This window comes from Bos grunniens, chromosome 14 (genome assembly GCF_055505025.1).
Source record: "Bos grunniens cultivar Pamir isolate PY7600 chromosome 14, Bosgru_T2T1.0, whole genome shotgun sequence".
Taxonomy (NCBI): Eukaryota; Metazoa; Chordata; class Mammalia; order Artiodactyla; family Bovidae; genus Bos; species Bos grunniens.
In genome coordinates, this window is record NC_141178.1 from 38,452,213 (window position 1) to 38,475,838 (window position 23,626).

At 44.1% G+C, this 23,626-nt stretch overlaps 1 protein-coding gene across 7 annotated transcripts in view; it reads left to right on the forward strand.

The window, feature by feature from the left end:
* The window catches only part of ZNF704 (zinc finger protein 704), a 260,538-nt gene that overhangs the window by 208,217 nt on the left and 28,695 nt on the right, over positions 1-23,626 (forward strand). For 5 of the 7 annotated variants that reach the window (XR_015140686.1, XR_015140687.1, XM_086336416.1 and 2 more), the window contains one exon: positions 16,454-16,554. Coding sequence is in view for 5 of the 7 variants with exons in the window: in XM_086336416.1 (XP_086192542.1) it covers positions 16,454-16,554 (101 nt within the window). In the remaining 2 variants the exon portion in view is untranslated. Of the gene's footprint in view, positions 1-29; positions 703-16,453; positions 16,555-23,626 lie in introns of those variants that run through there. The other 2 variants (XM_086336417.1, XM_086336418.1) reach the window with 2 other exon arrangements.

The window sequence follows — 23,626 nt, forward strand, 5'->3', positions numbered from 1 at the left end:
CTCCAACCAACGCCCCTTCTGATCGACAGAAACAGCCCGTGTTCGCCTCTAATATCCTTGGAAGTCTTCAAATAAATTAAGGGTCATGATTAAAGTATTACTATATTTCTTCCAAGTACGCATCCTCACCCCACTCCCAATCTCATCCCGTCCTCTCCTCTGGTTGTAAATTGCTGCACTGGTAACATCAGGTAACCTAGGAAAGAATCTGCCTGCAATGCAAGATCCCTGGGTGGGGAAGATCCCCTGGAGAAGGAAATGCAACCCATTCCAGTATTCTTGGAGAAGGAAATGGCAACCCCTCCAGTACTCTTGCCTGGAGAATCCCATGGACAGAGGAGCCTGGCCGGCTGGAATAGGACTGAGCAACTAACACTTTCACAAGACTTCCACCTGGACTTTACCAGTATTTGGGAGTCAAAAAATTGGACTTCAGGCTTGGTTTGGTAATTAACTCACTCTCTTCGTGGGAATTAACTTTTTCATCTGTAAAATAAAATTATGTTTTTCTCTTTTCTGCTTCAGACTCTTAGAGGGTTGTAGGAAAGATTTTCGGACTTATGTTTATAAAACTAGATGTGAAATATACATGAAAGCTAACTTGTAAACATAGGTAGTATTTACATGCCCCAAATTATGTATGTATTAAAATTAGAAGTGAAAAAATAGATCTAGCTTATTTAATAAATTAATTTGACTGCACTTGTATTTAATCCTCACAGCAATCCTGTATGGTACTGTTTTCCCATCTTGATAGGAGATTGAGGACCAGGGAAGTTATACATTTAACCCCTGTCGTGCAGGTTAGAGGGCTTCCTGGGTGGCACTAGTGGTAAAGAACCCACCAATGCAAGAGACCTAAGAGAAGTGGGTTTAATCCCTGGGTCCCGAAGATCCCTTGGAGAAGGAAATGGCAATACACTCCAATAATCTCACCTGGAAAATGCCTTGGACAAAGGAGCCTGGCCAGCTACAATCCACAGGGTTGCACAGAGTCGAAAACGACTGAAGCAGCTTAACACACACACATGCAGGTTAGAAAGGGCCAGCGCTGCCATTCAAACCCAGGTCTGCCTAAACCAAAAACTCATATCCTTTTCATTCTCTTCAGATACATTTAAGTGCTTATGTTCACTCACAATTTTAAAAAGCATTTCTGTTTCATAGAATAAAGAAATACTACTGCAATATCTGGAAAATGTTGTAACATTATTTTAAAATCTCCATGTAAATAGACATTTAAAATATATTTTAGTTTTTTAGTTTGCAATTGGTAGCTTCATTATTAATGACTATTCACAAACAAAAATCCAAAGAAAACCCTGTAGACTGCAGTGCAACCTATTTTCCCAGTTCATTTCAAAGAGAAAAACAAAGAGATGGCACTGATCCAACACCATCCGTCCCTGCATCTCTCTCAGCATTGGGCAGCATGTGTAATGGTGCTGGTGGTACACGCACTCTCTCTGCCCAGAGAACAAACAGGGCATTGATGTCATCTCTGGTCCTTCCCAAAGGCTGGGGCATGAAGAGTTGCTGTTTCACATACCAGTCCATTGGGCAGGGTCCTGGAGCTGTCCAGGCATCCCATGGGTCCCCAGAGACCCTGGTCTTGACTACCTGGGGAGAGAGGCTGCACTTGCACCTGTGGGATCCCATAGGCAGACAGCTGTGTGGACCTGGAGTCTGTCCTGTTGCTTCCGGCTGCACAGACTTTCTCTCTGGGGGCTTCAGAGTGTGTGGTCTTGGCTCTCATTAAGCACAGCCAAGCCTGTGGCAAAGACTCACAGCACAGGGAGCTCCCCAGTGCTTGTAAGGTGCCCTGCTGGAAGGCTCATCACAGCTTTTCCTTTCCAACATAGCCACGAGACAAAATTCATACTCTTGCATTGCAGTTCAGTTGCCTTGGTCAGACTTGTATGTAAAGTCTTTAGGCTTCAACTCAATTAGGAGATAGTCAAGTTACCAAATGAAAAGAAAAAAAAAATCGTTACAAACTGGCATTTATTTGAATGGCACAGACCCACTCTTCAGGAGTCTGGGAACCATGTCCCTCCCTCTTTCTTTGTGACTTCTCCCTCCATTCAGACTCTGGATTTCCCCAGGGTGATATCAAAAGGATGAAACTTGTAGTCTCTAATATTTTTTTTTTTTTTTGGTGTAGGATCATAGTTCCTTGACCAGGAATTGAACCTGCACCCCCTGCATTGGGAGCACAAAGTCTTAACCACTGGGCAGACACCCAGAGAAGTCCCAAGTAGTCCCTAGTTTTTATTGCATGGACCAAACATAGACCAAGTCATTGTCTTTTGAATTTAGAGTTATTTTGAATAGTGGAAATAACAAGAAAGTAGGATGGTTGCAATTCACGATTCATTTTTTTTAGTGTATCAAGTGAACCAATATTTATTGAGCACCCAACAGGCACAATGCTCAATGCCCTGAGATTAAAGTGCAGCCCCTTCCTTCAAGGTCAAAAGTTAGGCAGGTGGACACTGATGTATAAAAAGGCAATAATAATTATGAGCAATAGATGCTGTGCTCAAATGTGGTTCCCAGGTGGCGTTAGTGGTAAAGAACCCGCCTGCCAATGCAGATAGACATTAAGAGTTGCAGGTTCGATCTCTGGGTCCGGAAGATCCCAGGAGGAGGAAATGGCAACCCACTCCAGTATTCTTGCTTGGAGAATCCCATGGACAGAGGACCCTGGCAGGCTAAAGTCCATGGGGTCTCAAAGAGTTGGGCAGAACTGAAGCAACTTACCATACACATAATGTGGTAGAAACACAGTAGCTGAAATACTGCTATTTTGGTTTTTAAAATCATATTTCAAACGATTTCCAAGAGTTAACTGCCTAATCCATAGACAATATGTTCTAGTTGGGGGACACTTTATGAACTCATTTTATTTTCCTCTTCATTCCCTGAGGTTCATAATATCTATTTGAGACCATGGACTTGTATTGGGCATATGTCCTGTGGGGACTGTTTGAGAACCTTCTAGATCAATATTTTCCAAACTGCAGGTCTCAATCCACCGGTGGCTTGTGAATCTTTCTAATGACTGTGACCAGCACATCTTTAGGGAACAGGACAGAATAGGGGCAATGGATGTAATCAGGCTGAGTGCTGTTCCTTGATACTTTGCTTTCAGTTGCACATCTATGTGCCGACTGTACAAACTGTGTCTCTCACTGTGGCTGATGGTCAAAAAAGTTTGGAAGCCCCTGTTCTTTAGGATAAAGAGAGAACATGATAAGTGGTAAGTGAAGGTGTCCTGATTAGAAATCGAAAGATCCGCATACTAGACTCAACTTTGCTAGCCTGAGAACTTCAGGAAAACACTTCATCTCTCTGATCATCAACTTCTTTGTCCGTTAAACAGGCAAACAGATATTATCAAACCTGTCTCAGGACGATCATGAAGATGAAGTGTGACCAACCATAATTATAGAAAGGGCTTATAAGCCCTAAAACTGGAATATAGCAACTTTGTAATAGACCGATTTTAGGACCCTGAAACAAAGCGGGAAGAGGCATACCCTATACTATAATCGTGAAGCAATGACCCTGGTCTTCCTCCTTATGGAAACTTATTTGGAAGTTATCTTAACACTTTTCCTCACTCTCACCTCTTACATGATCCCTGTTCCACTTATGTAAAGAGGAAGAGAGATTCATTGCCTAGATAAGGCATTATTACTGCCTACTGTCAGTGGTGAGCAAGACACAATTGCTGATATTATCAAGTTTATACATACATAGATAAATAACTATATTTGCATACTTTGTTACAGTTTACAAAATGCTTTTAAATGCAGCATGTCATTTAATCATCACGAACATCTTTGGCTTAGTCATATCCCCATTGTGCAGAAGAGGCTCACTGAGGCTATGTGACTTGCCAAAAATCCTGTAGCTTATAATTTTAGAAATAAGATCAGCTTAGTCCATGGGGTCGCATGGAGTCCGACACGACTGAAGCAACTTAGCAGCAGCAGCAGCTAAAAGAGCAAAGATAAAACTCTTGAGCTTATTTCAAAGAATCCACATTTCCCTCTGCACCCAGAAGAAAATAACATGGCAAGAAAACAGTCAGACCCAGCTACAGCCAGCACAACGTGGCAGAGTGGGAGTGGGGTGCAGAGGGTTACAAAGAACTCAAAGACAGAGAGAAGAATTCCAGGCTGTCTCCTGAGGCCCGGGTCCCCAACCTCCAGGATCTAATGCCTGATGCTGGTGCTGATGTAATAATAATAGAAATAAAGTACACGATAAACCATCCCCCCTCCGCGAAACCGGTGCCTCATGCCAAAAAGATTGTGGACCACTGTGCTGGGGTGGAGTGGGGGCGGGAGGGCAGGGGCAGCTTCCTGCAGGAAGGGCACATGGCCCTTTAGCCAAGGTAGGTGGGAACGCGAGGAGGGGAAATGAAAGGCTTCTTTCTCCTGGCTCGGGAAATCAGCCAGCCAACTGCCTCAAGCCCCGTTCTAGCAGAATTTTTCCTCTGGAATTTCAGACTGACTGTACTCAGATGTTGAGAAAAGCCTAGTAGTATGAGCAGGGACTCGGGGAGTACCGGGAAGGTGCAGTTCCTATCCTGACCACAAGGTGATGCAATGGCCCTAAATACAGCCGCTCCAGGCGTCTGGGAGAAAACAGTTCTATGGAAGGCCAGGAGTTAACATTCAATTCCTGAAGACCTCTAGAAAATCAAGAAGGGCTCATAACTAATTAATACTGTGCGTTTTTTTCACGTCAGATTCCTAGTTCAGTCAAATTTGGGGTTTGTCCTTTCCCAAACAGGATAAAACCGTTCGGGCTCTGGAATTAGCACCCCAGCTATAATACTCATCAAAGTGTGAAAGTGCTAGTCGCTCAGTCATGTCCAAGTCTTTGCAACCCCATAGATGCATAGGAATTCAGGCTCCTCTGTCCATGGAATTCTCCAGACAAGAATACTGCAGTGGGTAGCCATTCCCTTCTCCAGGGGATCTTCCCTACCCAGGGATCGAACCCAGGTCTCCTGCAGGCAGATTCTTTACCATCTGAGCCATCAGGGAAGCCCACAGTACTCGTGTGAGCGTAGCAAATCACTCGACCTCTCTAAGGCTCAGTTTCCTCATCTGTAAAATATGAAAAACGATAGCACCATAATGGTCAAGTTGTGGTGAGGGGCTGGCCGCTAGTATTTTGCTTTCCTTTTTACCCACTTGACAACGGACTGAATGGCATTTGAGAAGCGTGAGTGTGGACAGGGAAGGCTGCCTGCCTCCATCCTCCGTCCTGGACCCTTAGGACCAGGTGGCCCCTCGGCCACCTCAGTCACCTTGGGCTTATTTAGGGTTAGTGGGAGAGGCCAGCCTGTGTGAGATTAGGGGTGAAGGAAGCAACAACATTGGCAGAAATTGGGGCCTCCAAGGAAACCTGACTCAGGACTCTGCATTTCAAAACATCAGCACGACTCAAAAGCAATTGTGAAATTCCAGTCTTCATCACTTTCATTTATCCCACAAGCGTCTTGACCACGAACTACTTTACCTATAGATTGGGGAGAATCTCAAGTCAGAGGGAAAAAAATAGCTCTGTTCACATAAGGTACTTCGCTCATCATTGTACAGTAGTAAACAGTGAATTAATCATTTGCTCCACTCTGCATGTTCGATCTTTTGGAATCAGAAAGCAGTGAATCACTTTTCAGTTGTGAATGACTGCTCCAGAAAGCAAACAGACCCTCATGGCCCTTACTGTTATGCCTGTTGCCAGTCTCCAGGCTGACTTAATTCCTAACCCACTAATTTTGAGCAGACAAGTGCCTTCTGTAAGAAGAACTGCGGCTCCAGAAATAGACCCATCTGTTAGAAGTGCTGGGGAGGGCAGTGCTAAGAAAAGCCACTTGGGGTCACACCGTGCGGATCTCAGGGTGATGACACAGCATCGCCGCCAGAGTCAGAGAGCTGACTGACCTCGGGGAGGAGCAGGGTAAAGACGAGAGATCCAGGCAATTCAATGACAGCACCTTAGAATAGTCTGCCAGGCAGTGTGTGGTCCAGGAGCGCCAAGGACTTCAAAAATCATCAAGCCCAAGCTCAACCTTTCCAAGTTACAGGACTGCTTGGATCATGTCTGGAAATGTACAGATGTCCCCAAAGATGAGATGCACTTTTAGAATTCACTGATGGAGAAAACTTAATTTAATGATTAGGGATTTCTATTAATTAAGGAATACTTTAGTTTGTGGTTTTAGACATCATTTAAAATTGACTCTGTAGTTAGGTATCATGTCCACACAATCAAATGAACCCACTTTAAACATATCATTCAGTGAGTTTTAACTAATGTCTCCACATGAGTAATCACCACTCTGATCCAGGCCAGCAGTTCTTGTGTCCTCTGGAGTCAAATGCTGCCCCCCAACTCAGACAGGCAGCCCTGATTCTGTCACCAGAGATTAATTTTGCCTGTTGTAAATGGAATCAGACAGTGTGCACTTTTTGGAGTACAAAGTACCAAGTGTGGGCAACAGGAACTCTCATTCATTTCTCTTAGGACTGTAAAATGGTACAACCCCTTTGTAAAGCAGTTTGGCAGTTTCTTATAAAGTTAAGGATATACTCACCATATGACCCAGTAATTCCACTCTCAGATATTTACCTAAGAGATAAGAAAGCATGTCCACAAAAACACTTGTAGACAAGTTTCATAGAAGTTGTATTCATTGTCACCCCAAACTAGAGACCTGTTTCCATAAACAGGGAAGTGGATAAATAATTTCTGGTACATATACACAACGGAATTCTGTACCACAGTAAAAGGGAACTAATGACTGAAGTATGAAATGGGGTGAAGCTCAAAAAAAAATATGCTCAGACATAGACACCAGATACATAAGAATACGTTCTGTATTATTCCATTTATAGAAATCTTTTTGTTATTTTTAAATTTTGTGTATTCGCACAGCATCCATAAATGGCATATAGGTGGGAAATGTTTAATCCGTGCTTGATACGCATTTGAATTTACCTATTGAATTTACCTATACAACTCATGGATCCAAAGTTACTAAGCTTGTTCAGTGTTCTCATTTTACAAATAAAGAAAGCCCCAAACTAGTGAGATGACATGTACAAGGCTGCTGTCCCAGTAAAAAACTGGAATGCCTACACAGTAAAGAACTGGAATGCCTACAACTTCTAACAGTTATTGATTTTTTTAAAGACACTATTTGTCAGTCTTTTGGAACCTGCTGAGGGTCTGAGTGGACTTCTCAATCCTGAAAGAGTGACTGCAGCCTCTGCCAAAGCTTTGGGTTCCCGGGAGACAGGCTGAGGAAACCTGTGTGATGCCACACGCTCACCTGTGCAGAATAACTGCACTGTCTTCTCTCTGGGAAGTTTGGATGCATGAATATCAACCCATCCTTTATCCCAACACTCACACATACACACACACACCAATTGCCAAATAAAGGCACTTGGCATTAACCCCAGGCTGCTATCTGGTAAACCAGTCATGTGATGCTTAAAGTCCTACGTATGTACCTTCTGGAATACAGCTGTAATTGAACTTATCCCTGGCATTTTGTATGCGTCAAAATCCAGCCATGTTTGCACACTTGTAACTGAAGGTATGCCACAGCAGTGGCCACAGGACTGGAAAAGGTCAGTTTTCATTCCAATCCCAAAGAAAGGCAATGCCAAAGAATGCTCAAACTACTGCACAATTGCACTCATCTCACACGCTAGCAAAGTAATGCTCAAAATTCTCCAAGCCAGGCTTCAACAGTACGTGAACCGTGAACTTCCAGATGTTCAAGCTGGTTTTAGAAAAGGCACTGGAACCAGAGATCAAATTGCCAACATCTGCTGAATCATCAAAAAAAGCAAGAGAGTTCCAGAAAAACATCTGTTTCTGCTTTATTGACCATGTCAAAGCTTTTGACTGTGTGGGTCACAACAAACTGTGGAAAATTCTGAAAGAGATGGGAATACCAGACCACCTGACCTGCCTCCTGAGAAATCTGTATGCAGGTCAGGAAGCAACAGTTAGAACTGGACATGGAACAATGGACTGGTTCCAAATAGGAAAAGGAGTATGTCAAGGTTGTCACCCTGCTTATTTGACTTCTATGCAGAGTGCATCATGTGAAATGCTGAACTGGATGAAGCACAAGCTTGAATCAAGATTGCTGGGAAAAATATCAATAACCTCAGATATGCAGATGACACCACCCTTATGGCAGAAAGTGAAGAAGAACTAAAGAGCCTCTTGATGAAATTGAAAGAGGAGAGTGGAAAAAGTTGGCTTAAAGCTCAACGTTCAGAAAACTAAAATCATGGCATCTGGTCCCATCACTTCATGGGAAATAGATGGGGAAACAGTGAAAACAGTGTCAGAGTTTATTTTTCTGGGCTCCAAAATCACTGCAGATGGTAACTGCAGCCATGAAATAAAAAATGCTTACTCCTTGGAAAGAAAGTTACGACCAACCTAGATAGCATATTAAAAAGCAGAGACATTACTTTGTCAACAAAGGTCCATCTAGTCAAGACTATGGTTTTTCCAGTGGTCATGTATGGATGTGAGTGTTGGACTGTGAAGAAAGCTGAGTGCTGAAGAATTGATGCTTTTGAACTGTGATGTTGGAGAAGACTTTTGAGAGCCCCTTGGACTGCAAGGAGATCCAACTGGTCCATTCTAAAGGAGACCAGTCCTGAGTGTTCACTGGAAGGACTGATGTTGAATCTGAAACTCCAATACTTTGGCCACCTGATGGGAAGAACTTATTAGAAAGGCCCTGATGCTGGGAAGAATTGAAGGAGGGAGGAGAAGGGTGCGACAGAGGATGAGATGGTTGGATGGCATCACTGACTCCATGGACATGAGTTTGGGTAAACTCTGGGAGTTGGTAATGGACAGGGAGGCCTGGTGTGCTGCAGTCCATGGGGTCACAAAGAGTCAGACATGACTGAGTGACTGAACTGAACTGAACGGAAGGTGACTTCAGAAGTCATCTTATCAGTCCTGTGTACCAATCTGGGTTCTATCAGGAAAATAGAAGCCACTCCATGTATCCTAAGTATGAAATAAGTCAAAACCAGCATGGAAGCTTGCCATGGAGAGGGAAGCAGAGAAAAGATGAAGGAAGACGTGGCCAAAGATCTCAGCCTATTGCTCCAGAGCAGTTGATATCAGAGACATTCTGGGAGCTGCCACAAAGGTGATGAATCTCCAGGAAGTTCTCTCCAACCATCGTAGCCCACAAGGCCAAAGCTGAGTGATTCTAAAGAAGCAGTTCCTGGAAGCTGCTGCGAATGTCCCACTGGGCATGTGTGAGATTCCTTGAGTCTGCTTATAACTGCCAGGCTGTTGTTTAGTCACTAAGTCGTGTTTAACTCTTTTGCAACCCCATGGACTATAGCCTGCCAACTCCTGTGTCCATGGGATTTCCCAGGCAAGAAACTGAAGTGGATTGCCATTTCCTTCTCTCCAGGGTGTGGAACCTGCGGCTCCTCCTTTGGCAGGCAGGTTCTTTACTGCTGAGCAACCTGGGAAGCCCAACTGCCAGGAGCTTCAGCTAAACCAGGCAGATGCATGGAGGACCATAGTTCGTTGAGGTTCCCAGCCAACAGTGGCCTCTCCCTACCTCGGACAACCCAGCTTGGTGAACATCTGCTGAAGCTGGGAAGAGAAGCCAGGGCTGAGGCACAGATGGTCATGTTCAGACTTGGCAGCTGCAACTCTGCCTGCCGCATTGCTTAGTTTGGATTCTTTGGGCGAGCTTGGACCCATGCAGCAATCTGGGTGCTGTTTATTTAGCTATGTTTTCCTGTTCTCCTCCTCCCATGGCTGGCTTTCCTTTAGCGTAACAGGGAGTAGTTCTGTAGACAAAGGATTTCTTTCCACTGGAAGTAATCAGGGTACTCTGAAAAGTACTTAACCACTATTTAAGACAAGAGTCCCCAACCTCCATAATCTAATTCCTAATGATCTGAATTGGAGCTGTTGTACTAATAATACAAATAAAGTCCACAAAAAGTGTAATGCACTTCATTCATTCCAAAACCACCCCCCAACCCCAGTCCATGAAAAAATTTTCTTCCACGAAACTGGTCTTCAGTACCAAAAAAGGTTGCTTGAGTGCTTAATCACTCAGTCGTGTCTGGCTCTTTTAGACCCTATGGACTGTAGCCTGCCAGGCTCCTCTGTCCATGGGATTTTCCCTCCATGAGTACAGGAGTGGGTTGCCATGCCCTCCTCCAGGGGATCTTCCCAATCCAGGGATCAAACCGCATCTTCTGCATTGTAGGTAGATTTTTTTCACCACTGAGCCACTGAGAAAGCCCACCAGAAAGGTTGGGGACCACTGATTTAAGAGACCCTCTGGTTTGACATACCTTCACCTAGGTAGAAAGAAGTCACTTGATTGTATTAAAGTTGAGGTGCTTGTGCTAGTATAGTTGTATTCTCTAAAAATTAATCAAGCAAGTATTAATATTATAGGTTGACTTCTATTTTAATTTAAAGTAGGGTAATTTTTATATTTTGCATCGACAACTCAATGGATATGACTTTGAGCAAGCTCTGGGAGATAGTGAAGGCCAGAGGAGCCTGGCATGCTGCAGTCCACGGGGTTGCAAAGAGTCAGACACGATGGAGCAACTGAACAACAACGCAATTTCTACATTTGGAAATTAATGTAAAAATAAGATACCCCGCCCCAATATTTCCACCATGCAATAATACATTTTTATTTGTTTTACATACCCCCCAAAATATATAATGTTGTTTATGTTCTTTTATAACCTACTTTTTCCCCATTTCAATCCAGGTCCTCAGGGAAGTTGATGGTGTCCTCAGATGGGGTAACTGAGAAGAATTTAATAAAGAGGCTCTTTATAAAGGAGTAATAGGGCTAGAAGAAATCAGAAGGGATGATGCAGTATCCCATGGGCAAAAGAGAAGCAAGAAGGAATAAAATTGATCATTTTTCTTCATATCCATTACCTAATTTTCTTTGGGCAACAGATTTCTTTAGAGCCCTTAGTATAAGCCCAGAAAATTATGAATATAAGTAAAGAATCCACCTGCAATGCAGGAGACCCTGGTTCAATTCCTAGGTCAGGAAGATCCCCTGGAAAAGGGATAGGCTACCCACTCCAGTATTCTTGGGCTTCCTTGGTGACTCAGTTGGTAAAGAATCCACCTGCAATGCAGGAGACCTGGGTTCAATCCCTGGTTTGGGAAGATCCCCTGGCAAACCACTCCATTATTCTTGCCTGGAGAATCCGCATGGACGGAGGAGCCTGGTGGGCAATAGTCCATGGGGTGTCAAAGAGTCAGATGTGACTGACCGACTAAGTACACAGCACAGGCACTTGTAATTGGTAGTTCTCCAAAATCCAAGGGATTTAGAGAGGATATTGGTCAGCTTCATTGTATGTGGGGGGTTTGACACCTCTGAATCAGCTAGTTCCTCCTAAGGAAAGGAGTTATACCAATGACATTTATTTTTCTATCATCAGTACCAGGCTTTATTAATCAATTCAAGAAGCAAATGCTTGACATGTTATTGCAAGAACCAGGAACAGGAGTTTTATCAATAATACTTGTTATGGGACAGAAATGCCAGTGTGATTGTCATTTCCCAAAACAGTTAGCAATTTGACCCTTTAAAAAATTCCTAAGATGTAGGAGGAATTTGGCTCTGCATGTTGTGTAATACTATTATATTAATTTCAAAAGACTATCTATTAATAACTGACTAATTGTTGCACATGCATGCATGTGAAGTTGATTCAGTTGTGTCCAACTCTTTGCAACTCTATGAGCTGTAGCCTGTCAGGCTCCTCCATCCATGGGATTCCCCAGGCAAGAATACTGGAGTGGGTTGCCATGCCTTCCTCCAGGGGATCTTCCAGACCCAGGGATCAAACCTGAGTTTCTCAGGTCTCCTGAATTGGCAGGCAGGTTCCCACTGGCACCACCTGGGAACATCAAGTGATACTAAGTCACATATTCCTTCTTAAGCCACTTTCTGCTATTTGTGCTGGTAATACCACCCTGTCTTGATTACCACTACTGCCCACACCCTTTCTCTCTGTCTTTTCCTTCTCAGTCTCCTACATGAAATACTGGATCTACAGTATGCTGGGCCTTCTAATTATCTCTAGCTGTATTTCCCCCTAGATGGTCTCATCTAGATCTGTTTTAAGAATTCCTTCAGGTCCTGACTCCAAATGTATATCTCTAGACCTGACTTCTTCTCAGTTTCAGGCTCATAGATGCATTGTCCTACTTGCCAGTAGGTATCTCAAAATGAATGTATCCCAAAGAGAACCACAACTCCCCTCGCTACAGAACTCATCTTTAATACCATCCCTTTTAATGTTCCTCATGCTCAACCCAACAACAGGTTCTGTTGGATCTCCCTCCAAAATGACGCTGAATGTGTCTACTTATCTCTGTTCTCATGGCCCAAGCCTTCTTCAAGCCTCCATCTTTTCTAACCTGCAGTAGCACCACACTGGTGACCTTATTTTTCCTCCCCAGAACAGAACAGAGTGATCTTTTCTTTTCTTTTTGGCCATACCACACAGCATGTTGGATCTTAGTTCCCCAGCCAGGGATCCGACTCACACCCCCTGCACTGGAAACATGGAGTCTTAACCACACTGGACCACTAGGGAAGCCCAAGAGTAACGTTGTCTTAAAATCTAAATCATATAATATCACTCCCCAACTTCAACCCCTTCAGCAGCTTCTTTATTTTGGAATAAAGCCCAGATTCCGTACCCTTACCTATAAGACCCTGCATAATCCTCCTTGCCTCCATGGCCCTCCTTGCCTCTTCACATGATCTCAAACAGATCACACCACCTCTCCTTTCCCTCCAAACTAACTGTTCCTTTCTGGCCCTACAGTATGTCAAGTTCTTCTGCATCTTCACAGCTCTCATTAACTCTTCCTTCTACCTGGAAAACCCTAGCTCACAGCATGGTTGGCTCCTTTTCCAGCCTTCAGGTCCCAGCTCACAAGCCACCTTCTAGAGGCTTTGTCTGACCTAGCGTTTCCCATCCCCATTTCCAGAAACATTACCATACCTGAAACAGTCATCATTTGTGATCATTTCTGTCTCTCCCCCATTAGAATGTAAGTTCTGAAGAACAGCTTCTTTTCTTTCCATCACAGCCACTGGAATATTCCTTGCTAAGTAGCTATTTAGTTTAATGAATAAAGGAATACCATCAGCAAGAAGGCTTGGAATGAACGAAAAAGTGCTTTCATCTATCTTGACTTCATTTCCAGATGGATATTTGGACTCTCAGATACCTGTAATTTTGGTTTGAGTCATTAATTCCCTTAAGTGGAAGATATTTTTTAATAGAACAGCTTCATTGTTTGAAAAATGAGCAGAAAGCACTCATAGGGTAAGGATTTATTAATTAATATTGTCATTATCTGCTCTGAATTAAAAAAAAAATCAAGCCAAATTCTTTTTTGTGAACCTTGGGGCTGGAGTAGGGGGGAGGGAAGGTTTTAAATTCTCCCCCTTTGGTTCATCTTCCATCTCATGCGTTTGGATCAGTGGCTCAAGAAGATCAGGGAGCCTGAAATTTGTGAATGGTCTCCTTAGAGTAAACACCAGCTCTTCACGATAGTGTACTTTAAAGTGTCCTAATTCTGTCTCTGCTTCTCAGCTCCCCTCACATCCCTCTCTCCCAGTTTCTGCTCCAGCTCTTTGCTGCCGCAGCTTCTAGAGCTCAGTACTGCTCATTGCAGCAGGAAGCATGGGCAAGCTGTCCACAATGCCCGGGAACTGCAGTGGGAATGGCTAGGTTGCAGTGTCAGGAAGGCCAGCCACCTGGGACCTCTGGAAACCCCAGGCCCCTGGGCTCACGAAGCTCACAGGAGGCATGGGCTCCTTCTTGCTGTCACTAATCTATCCGTTGCAATGGACTGTAGCCATGTGCCACTGTGCTGTGTCTTCAACTTGCCAGCCCGAAAGTGATCATTCCCAACACACAGGATACGCCTCACTTTTGCATGTTTCTAGGTATTTTGTTTCAATTGAGAAAGATTTAGGTGGGGGTGACTGGCTGAATCAGGATACTAATTCCATCATAATAGCCGGTGAGTCATTCTCTAAATGTGTAAATGATGGCTTTCTAGAACAGGGCTTGAGAGCAGAAATCCTACTAGACTTGTAAACAAACCTACAGCAATTCTGTCAGTTCAGGGAAGGTGTCCTTGTTTATTGGTCAGGGGAGGCTTATGGTTGAAACAACCCATTTCCAAACTTCAGTGGCTTAACTCCATAAAGGATTTCTCATGTCACAATCCAATCAGGTCAGCAGGAGTGATGAAGGGGTGTGTCTGCTCTACACATTCTCCAGGGACCCAGGCCCCTTCCTCCCAGTGCAGAGATTCTTAACTTGGAGTCCACAAGTCCCGTAAAGGGAGTAGAAAGAATTCAGGGAGTCTATGAAATTAGGTGGGAGAAAAAGCATATCTTTATTGTCATTAATGTTTTAACTATAATTTAGCATTTCCTACAATTATGATTGGAGACATCAAACCGCTATAGTATTAGTGCCTCCTGTGACTTTTCTACCAATACGAAACATGGATGTTTTCATATCACCTTACAATCTTAGCAGATATCATGAAATGTCATTTATGCACAACGCCACTTTGAAATTATGGTAGTTACTAAATTCACTTAAAGATCTTATTAGTTTATGTGTTAAAGAGTATATATATTACCGCTTCACAAAATTTTTTAATATTTTTATAACTATTTCAGCATACTTACAGTTTTTTTAATCCTGTGTATTTTATTTTAAGTATTATTAATAAAAACATTACTTTAAGAAGGGGTTTATAGAATTTAGGAGACTGCCAAAAGAATTCATGGCCAACAAAAGATTAAAAATCCCCAAAGTGCAAGTTCTGACTGTATAGCAGAGGGAACTATATTCAATGTCCTATAATAAACCATAATGGAAAAGAATATAGAAAAGAATGTATAGCTGAATCATTTTGCTGTACAGCAGAATTAACACAACATTGTAAATCAACTATACTTCCATTTTAAAAATATTTTTTTAAAAATTCCTGAGGCACTACTGTCCCCTAAGTCCTTGGGTATACCGTACCTCTAATCAGCGAAACAGGCTGGAGTGACACTGACAAGTAGTTTAGGGACAAGGCTTAGAAGGAATGTATGTCACTTCTGCCCTTATTCCATTGGCCCTAATTCAGTCACATGACTTCACCTAACTTCAAAGGGGGCTGGGAAATGAAGTCTAGCTGTGTTCCCAGGAGGAAACAAGGATGGGGCTTGGTGAGCACAGGGGAGAAAACTCACTCCCTGTCAAATTCACTCCAGGAAGTATATCGTAATAAGACCATAATAGCTGCCATTGGTTGAATAATTACTCCCGTCAGTATTGTGCTAAACGATTTTGCTTTCGTGACCCTATTTAATCATCATAATAACCCTATGAGACAGGTACTATTGTTCTTACTTGATAAATAAGAAAACTAGGACTTGAGAGAGTAAGTCCAAAATCAGGGCTCTCAATCACTTTGCTGGACTGTTTTGGAAAACTTCTAAGATCCTCATAGGAGAAGATAGATTTGTGTCCTGGTGGAGAGAGTAGTTCCAGGAGCCAGACTTCCAAAACTCACATTCTGGTTTTGCTCGAAGCTGGCTCCATTGACTAGGCATGTTTTACTGAAGCTTTCCATGAATCTGTAAAATGGTGATGATAATAGTATTCATCTTTTAGGATTAAATGAGATAAACTCTTAGACTAGCACTTGGCACATAGTAAGTGCTCAATGAATATTCTAAAATTCACTGTCATTAATGCCGGGTTTCCCTGGTGGCTCAGATGATAAAGAACCCACCTGGAATGCAGGAGACCTGAGTTCCATCCCTGGGTTGGGAAGATTCCCTGAGGAAGGGCATGGCAGGCCATTCTAGTATTCTTGCCTGGAGAATCCCCATGGACAGGGGAGCCTGGTGGGCTACAGTCCATGGGATCACGAAGAGTCAGACATGATTGAGCGACTGAGCACAGCACAATGCCTGAAAGACACTGTAACCACCTTAAAAAAAAGTGAACTAATGGGGTGGGAGGGAGGTTCAAGAGGGAGCAGACATATATATATACCTGTGGCTGATTCATGTTGATATATGGCAGACACCAACACAATATTGTAAATCAATTATCCCTCGATTAAAAATATATTTTTTAAAAAGTAAACTAAATGTTCCAGCCGGGCTCAGTATTTAAGAAGGAAGCAAGAAAATCTCTGAGGTCACTAAGATCCTCACCTGGGGGGTTTCCTAGAATGGTGTGCTGAGTTATAGTCAAGAGACTGGGAAGCTGTTATGTTGATGGGTTAGTTTTCATTTTAATGTAACCTTGTCTTCCCTTTCTAGAACTCCATGAAGGTGATGTTCAAATGCCTCTGGAAGAACTGTGGGAAGGTTCTGAGTACTGCAGTGGGTATCCAGAAGCACATCCGGACCATTCATCTCGGGTAAGGAGCCCTCCCTTTGGAGCTGGGTGTATCTCCATCAAGTTCAGTCCAGGACCACCTACACTCAGAATTACACTTCTCATTGTGCCTTAAAAATTCTGAACACAGAAACAGAGACTGGGCCTGCGTGGTCTTCCTAATCACTACGGAGATGGCCACTGCAGATAATACAGGCCAGTGTGGCAAGTGGAAAGAACATGGACTTAGAGCTGTGAAGCCTCCCTAATGCACTCACCAAGTGATATTAAGCAAGCTGCTGCTCGAAGCCTCAGTTCCCTATGAAAAAGAAACTCAGAATATCCGCCCTGCAGGGTCATGTGTGATGGTCAAAAATAAAACGTATGTGAGAGTGATTTGTAAAAGATGGAGCACCAGGGTAGGGTAGGGTAAGGAGTCCTTAGACCCCCTGAAAATGTTTGTAAAATTATATGTGCAATTTTTTTCCCCAGTGGAGTGTGTTAATGACTTTGTGCCTCAAAGGCAGACATAGCCTGAAAAGGGTTTAAGAACCACAGTGACAATCAGTGTTGCTATTCTTATGAAGCCTGATGACCTGCTCTATCCTTTTCTGTTGCCCAAATAAGTCCTTTATTTGTACAACAGACACATTTCCCTGTGTTATACAAAACCTTTCTAAGGAAAGATAAAACGAAGTTTTGCGCAGCAGGGATTAGGGGCCACTCCAGAAGGGCTGTGATGGTACAGCCTCTTGTTCTTTAGTCTGTGGGTCTTTCTTGTCCAGGGATGTGGAACTAAGAAGGGATCTCGAAAAGCTATAAGTGATAAACTGTGCACAAGGCAAAGCCAGACACATGACTGAGCCCCCAAGTGCTTGGACACTGAGGGGTCCTTTCAAAAAGATGTTGTTGGTGTTCGGTTGCTAAGTCGTGTCTCTTTGCAGCCCCATGGACTGCAGAATACCAGGCTTTCCTTCTTGCTGAGTTGACTCAAACTCTTGTCCATTGAGTTGGTGATGCCACCCAACCATCTCATCCTCTGTCACCCCCTTCTCCTCTTGCCTTTGATATTTTGCAGCATCAGGGTCGTCTTCAGTGAATCAGCTCTTCGCATCAGGTGGCCAAAGAATTGTAGCCTCAACTTCAGTGTCAGTCCTTCCAATGAATATTCAGGGTTGATTTCCTTCGGGATTGACTTGTTGAATCTCCTTGCTGTGACTGCTGAGAAATAAGCACTATAGGCACTTGGCCCAGCCAAGGATAAATTTAGGCAAGGCATCATCCATAAAAAGTGATAGAAAAAGAAAACAAGAACGGGTTCCAAGGTGATTTTGCTGATTCCTGTGGGTGGGCTCCTGCCATGGCTGGAGAGAAGCAGGAATCCAGCTCCCTCACCCATAGGCTGGGAATACTGGGGACATAGCCAGACCTTTCCAGGGCATGGCATGTGAAAAATCACCAAGCACCATGGTCATGGCCCAGCAAAGCAGGGCTTCCGCTCCACTAGCCAGAGGGTCCACTCCACCCTCCAAGAAACCCCACACAGAACCCACTCCTTCAGGGAAGGACACCCCATGGCGTCTTCGCTCAACTCTCACCATCAGCACAGCTCACAGTGTAAATAACTCAGTTATTTGAACGTTTAGAAAGAGCTTTCTGAAGCTAGATTCAGGAGCTGCGGGTCTTTGTTTTAAAGTCCATCTCCCCCAAAAGTCAAATCATATTCAACACCACACAGAAACACATACCCTATCTATGTGTTTATAGACTGTAAGTGGCATCACATGAGTTTCTTTTGAGCTTCCAGGGTGCTCTCCTGGTGGGTGAAATTCAAGTACAGCAGGCGCTGTATTTGCTCCCCTGGGATTCCCTTTTTCCTCTGCGTGCTTCACATGGCCTTGATGAGTTAGAATCCCCATCTCTGCCAGCCACTACCCAGGAATGTGCCTGGGAGCCTATAGGAGGATGGGGCAGTTTTTAATGAGTGTTGATTGGCTTGTGAAGAAGGTAGCTTAGCCCAAGCCCCCAAATACATATCTTGCATCTGATATAGCTGCAGTGCACACCACACCAGCATAAGAAGTGCTCCGTTTTTCTCGTAATTCTCACTCCGTTCTTACACACCAGGGGCTGATCCTGATTTATCCCGGTGTAGGACACACGATGTTCCCCAGGCCTGCGTGTCTATTAGTAGCACTCGGCAGCCGGTAGCGACTCGGCTCGCCCTTTCCTGGAGAGGAAGTGGGGACAGAAATAGAACAGATGCACATTCTTCGGCCCACTCTCTGGGGTCTTTGATGCTTTGCTTGTAGGAGAGCCAAGCCCTGCCTGACCTGATACGGAGCAGACACCTCCCTAGATGCCTCAGGCAGAGAGCTCAGGGGAAACAGAGCCAGGCTGGGAGAAGCCGCTGATCTGGCTGAACAGCAAGGCCCAGGAGAAAGGGAGATTTGTATTTTAGGTTCTGTGCAGGGATTGTCAGTGGAAAAAAGTTTATTCTGAGTCAGTGCCCTGCTCCTGCCAGATATGGTCATGAAACTTGGAGATGCCCCAGGAAAGCAACATTTACAGATCCCATCCCATAAAACCAGCTGCAAGAATGTGCATCATTTCCCTAGAAATCCTCAAATCCAACAAATATTAGTTATTTGACAGGCTTCCCAGGAGGTCCGGTGGTAAACAATCTGCCTACCAATGCAGGAGATGCAAGAGATGCCGCTTCGATCCCTGGGTCGGGAAGATCCCCTGGAGGAGGGCGTGGCAACCCACTCCCGTATTCCTGCCTGGAAAATCCCATGGACAAAGGAGCCTGGTAGGCTACAGTTCATGGGATTGCAAAGAGTTGGACACGACTGAGCCCACACACACACACACCCTTGACAGTTATTTTCTTTTCCACAAAACTTACTGTGGAAAAACACAATTTTCTGTGTCTCAGAAGAACCTGAGGAAGCAGCAGAAGATACTTTTCCTGATGATAGTAAACACTGAGTCTTTCTAGCATCAGCCTTATTTTTATTTAATAAACATTTAGTGCTTATTGATGCTTTTGAACTGTGGTGTTGGAGAAGACTCTTGAGAGTCCCTTGGACTGCAAGGAGATCCAACCAGTCCATTCTGAAGGAGATCAGCCCTGGGATTTCTTTGGAAGGAATGATGCTAAAGCTGAAACTCGAGTACTTTGGCCACCTCATGCGAAGAGTTGACTCATTGGACAAGACTGTGATGCTGGGAGGGATTGGGGGCAGGAGGAGAAGGGGACGACAGAGGATGAGATGGCTGGATGGCATCACTGACTCGATGGACGTGAGTCTGGGTGAACTCTGGGAGTTGGTGATGGACAGGGAGGCCTGGCGTGCTGTGATTCATGGGGTCGCAAAGAGTTGGACACGACTGAGCGACTGAACTGAACTGACACGTGAGTGCTCTACACCTCTAAGTACTGTGTTTAGTAGGCTCCCGGTGGACACGGAAGGCCAGCTGTGCTATGCTGCTTTATATAAGGGCACAGGCTGCTAAAATTACACAGGCAGCTGGGAGGTGTCAGGATTCGAACCCTGGCAATGTAACTCCAGAATTCATGTTGGTAATCACTGTGCTATAGCATCGGCTTCTTTCTTTCATTCATTCAGCATTTAACAGGCACCTACTGTGTGCCAGATGCACTGAAACATGTGGTATCTATTAAACAAAAATGAACAAGACACAGCCCTAAAGAATCTGTCTTAGGGAGGCGACAGAGGTTTAAAACAATTACAGAAATGCACCAAATCATTAAATAAATAAAGTGAATTGAAATGAACACACTTCAAAGTAATTCCGTGGTGGCTCAGTTGGTAAAGAATCTGCCTACAATGCAGGAGACCTGGGTTCGATCCCTGGGTGGGAAAGGTCCCCTGGAGAAGGGAATGGCAACCCACTCCAGCATTCCTGGGCTTCCCTGGTGGCTCAGGTGGTAAAGAATCTGCCTGCAACGTGGGAGACCTGGGTTTGATCCCTGGGTTGGGGAGATCCCCTGGAGAAGGGTACGTCTACCCACTCCAGTGCGACCGCCTGGAGAATTCCAGGGGATCCCAAAGAATCGGACACGCTGAGCGTCTTTCACTTCCACTTCTTCAAAGGGAGCTCAGAGGATTTAACTGTTTGAAGCTAAATTCTGATGCCTGTCCCTCAAAAGAAGTCCCCAGTTTGAGAGCTCAGGTCACTTGCTCCCCTACCCCTCGCCCGGCCACTGTCAACCACTCCACAGCCTGCTCACTGGCTCCTGTTCCTCTTGCCCTCCCATCCTCTGTTCTTTCTCCAGACAGTGGCCAGGGTGAGCCTTTTAAAAGTACTTTATGTCTGTGAGTCGGTTTCTGTTTTGTAGATAAGTTCATTGGTATCATTATTTTTAGATTCCATATAAAAGTGATAGAATATGATCTTTGTCTTTCTCTATCTTACTTCACTTAATGTGATAATATCTAGGTCCAGTCATGTTGCAAATGGCATTAGGTGGCATTAGAGAACAAATTTATGGTTCTCAAAGGGCATAGAAGAGGAAGGGGTGGAGTGGGGAGAGAGAAATTAGGAGCTTGGGATGAACAAATACACACTACTATGTATAAAGCAGATAAACCACAAGGACTTACTGTATAGTGCAGGGAACTATCCTCGATATCCTGTGGTAACCTATAATGGTGGAGAAGGCAGTGGCACCCCACTCCAGTACTCTTGCCTGGAAAATCCCATGGGTGGAGGAGCCTGGTAGGCTACAGTCCATGGGGTCGCTGAGAGTCGGACACGGCTGAACGACTTCACTTACACTTTTCACTTCCATGCATTGGAGAAGGAAATGGCAACCCACTCCAGTGTTCTTGCCCAGAGAATCCCAGGGACAGGGGGAGCCTGGTGGGCTGCCGTCTATGGGGTCACACAGTGCCGGACACGACTGAAGCGACTTAGCAGCAACTTAGCAGCAGCAGCAACCTATAATGGAAACAAATCTGAAAAAGAATACACACACACGCATGCACACACACACATATGGCACTTTGCTATACACCTGAAACTAACACAACATTGTAAATTAACTGTACTTACTATACATCAATTTTAAAAAATAAAAATAACAAGTAACCTAGATACTTCAAAATCCCCAGAGGCTTCCATCGTATTTGGAACAAAATACCAAATTTTCCCCAGGGCTACAAAGCCCTGTGCCACTGTGTCTCTGCCTTCCTTCCCATTCTTCTCCCATCACTCTTTGCCTGGTGCCCTGAGCACCAGCCACCTACCTCTCCGTCCTTCTCAGAAAGCAACAAGCCAGCCAACCCCAGGGTTCTGTGCATTCTTCTCCCATAGTTCCCACAAGGGTTTTTCCCTCACCTCATTGAGACCTCTGCTCAACTGTCATCTCCTCAGAGTCTTCCTATGAATACTCTATTTAAAATAATGTCCCCCATCGCTTGCCCTGATTAAGGGTGGTCTTAATGCTGCTTAATTTTTCTTTCTGGGATTTATCACTACCTAATGTATTAAATGGAGAAGGCAATGGCACCCCACTCCAGTACTCTTGCCTGGAAAATCTCATGGCCGGAGGAGCCTGGAGGACTACAGTCCATGGGTTGCTAAGAGTCGGACACGACTGAGCAACTTCACTTTCACTTTTTACTTCCATGCATTGGAGAAGGAAATGGCAACACACTCCAGTGTTCTTGCCTGGAGAATCCCAGGGACAGGGGAGCCTGGTGGGCTGCCGTCTATGGGGTCGCACAGAGTCGGACACGACTGAAGCGACTTAGCAGCAGCAATGTATTAAATGGACTTCCCTGGTGGCTCAGATGGTAAAGCCTCTGCCTACAGTGTGGGAGACCTAAATATCTGTTTCTTTATGGGTTTACTTTTTTTAAATTGACTTATGGTTAATGAATAATATTATATAAGTTGCACACGTACTGTATGGTAATTCACAATTTTTATGATTATAGTTCATTTATATTTACTAAATAAAATATTGGCTATATGCCCTGTGTTTTACAGTAATACAGTCTTGTAGCTTAGCTGGTAAAGAATCCGCCTGCAATGCAGGAGACTGCAGTTCAATTCCTGGGTTGGGAAGATCCTCTGGAGAAGGGATAGGCTACCAACTCCAGTGTTCTTGGGCTTCCCTGGTGGTTCCAACAGTAAAGAATTTGCCTGCAATGGGGAGACCTGGGTTTGATCCCCGGGTTGAGAAGATCTGCTAGAGAAGGGAATGGCTACCCACTTGAGTATTCTTGACTGGAGAATACCATGGACAGAGGAGCCTGGCAGGCTATAGTCCATGAGGTCACAAAGAGTTGGACACAACTGAGCAACTTTGACATACATGCATACATCCTTGTAGTTTATTTTATCCATAATAGTTTATACCTCTTAATCCTCTACCCCTATACTTCCCCTCCCCCTCCTTAACTACTGGTTTGTTCTCTATATCTGTTTCTTTTTTGTCATATTCACTAGTTTTTTGTATTTTTTAGATTCCACATACAAGTAATATCATAGTATTTATCTTTCTCTGTCTGACTTATCTCACTTGGCATAATACCCTCTAAGTCCATTCATGTTGTTACAATGGCAAAATTTCATTCTTTATGCATGAGTAGTATGAGTGTGTGTGTGTGTGTGTGAGAGAGTAGCTCAATAGTGTCAGACTGCTTACAACACCATGGACTATAGCCCGCCAGGCTCCTCTGTCCATGGAACTCTCCAGGCAAGAATACTGGAGTGGGTTTCTATTTCCTTCTACAAGAGATCTTCCCAACCCAGGGATCAAATTCGGGTCTTCTGCATTGCTGGCGAATTCTTTACCATCTGAGCCACCAGTGTGTGTGTGAGTGTGTGTGTATGTAGTGTCTTCTTTATCTAATTGTATGTTGATGGACATTTAGGTTGCTTCCATATCTTGGCAATTATAAATAATGCTGCTATGAACATCAGGGTGCATGTATCTTTTCAAATTGATGTTTCTGATTTTTTTTTTCAGATATATACCCAGGAGTGGAATTGCTAGGTTATATGATAGTTCTATTTTTAGATTTTTAAGAAACCTCCATACTATTTTCCACAGTGACTGCCCCAGTTTACCTTCCCAC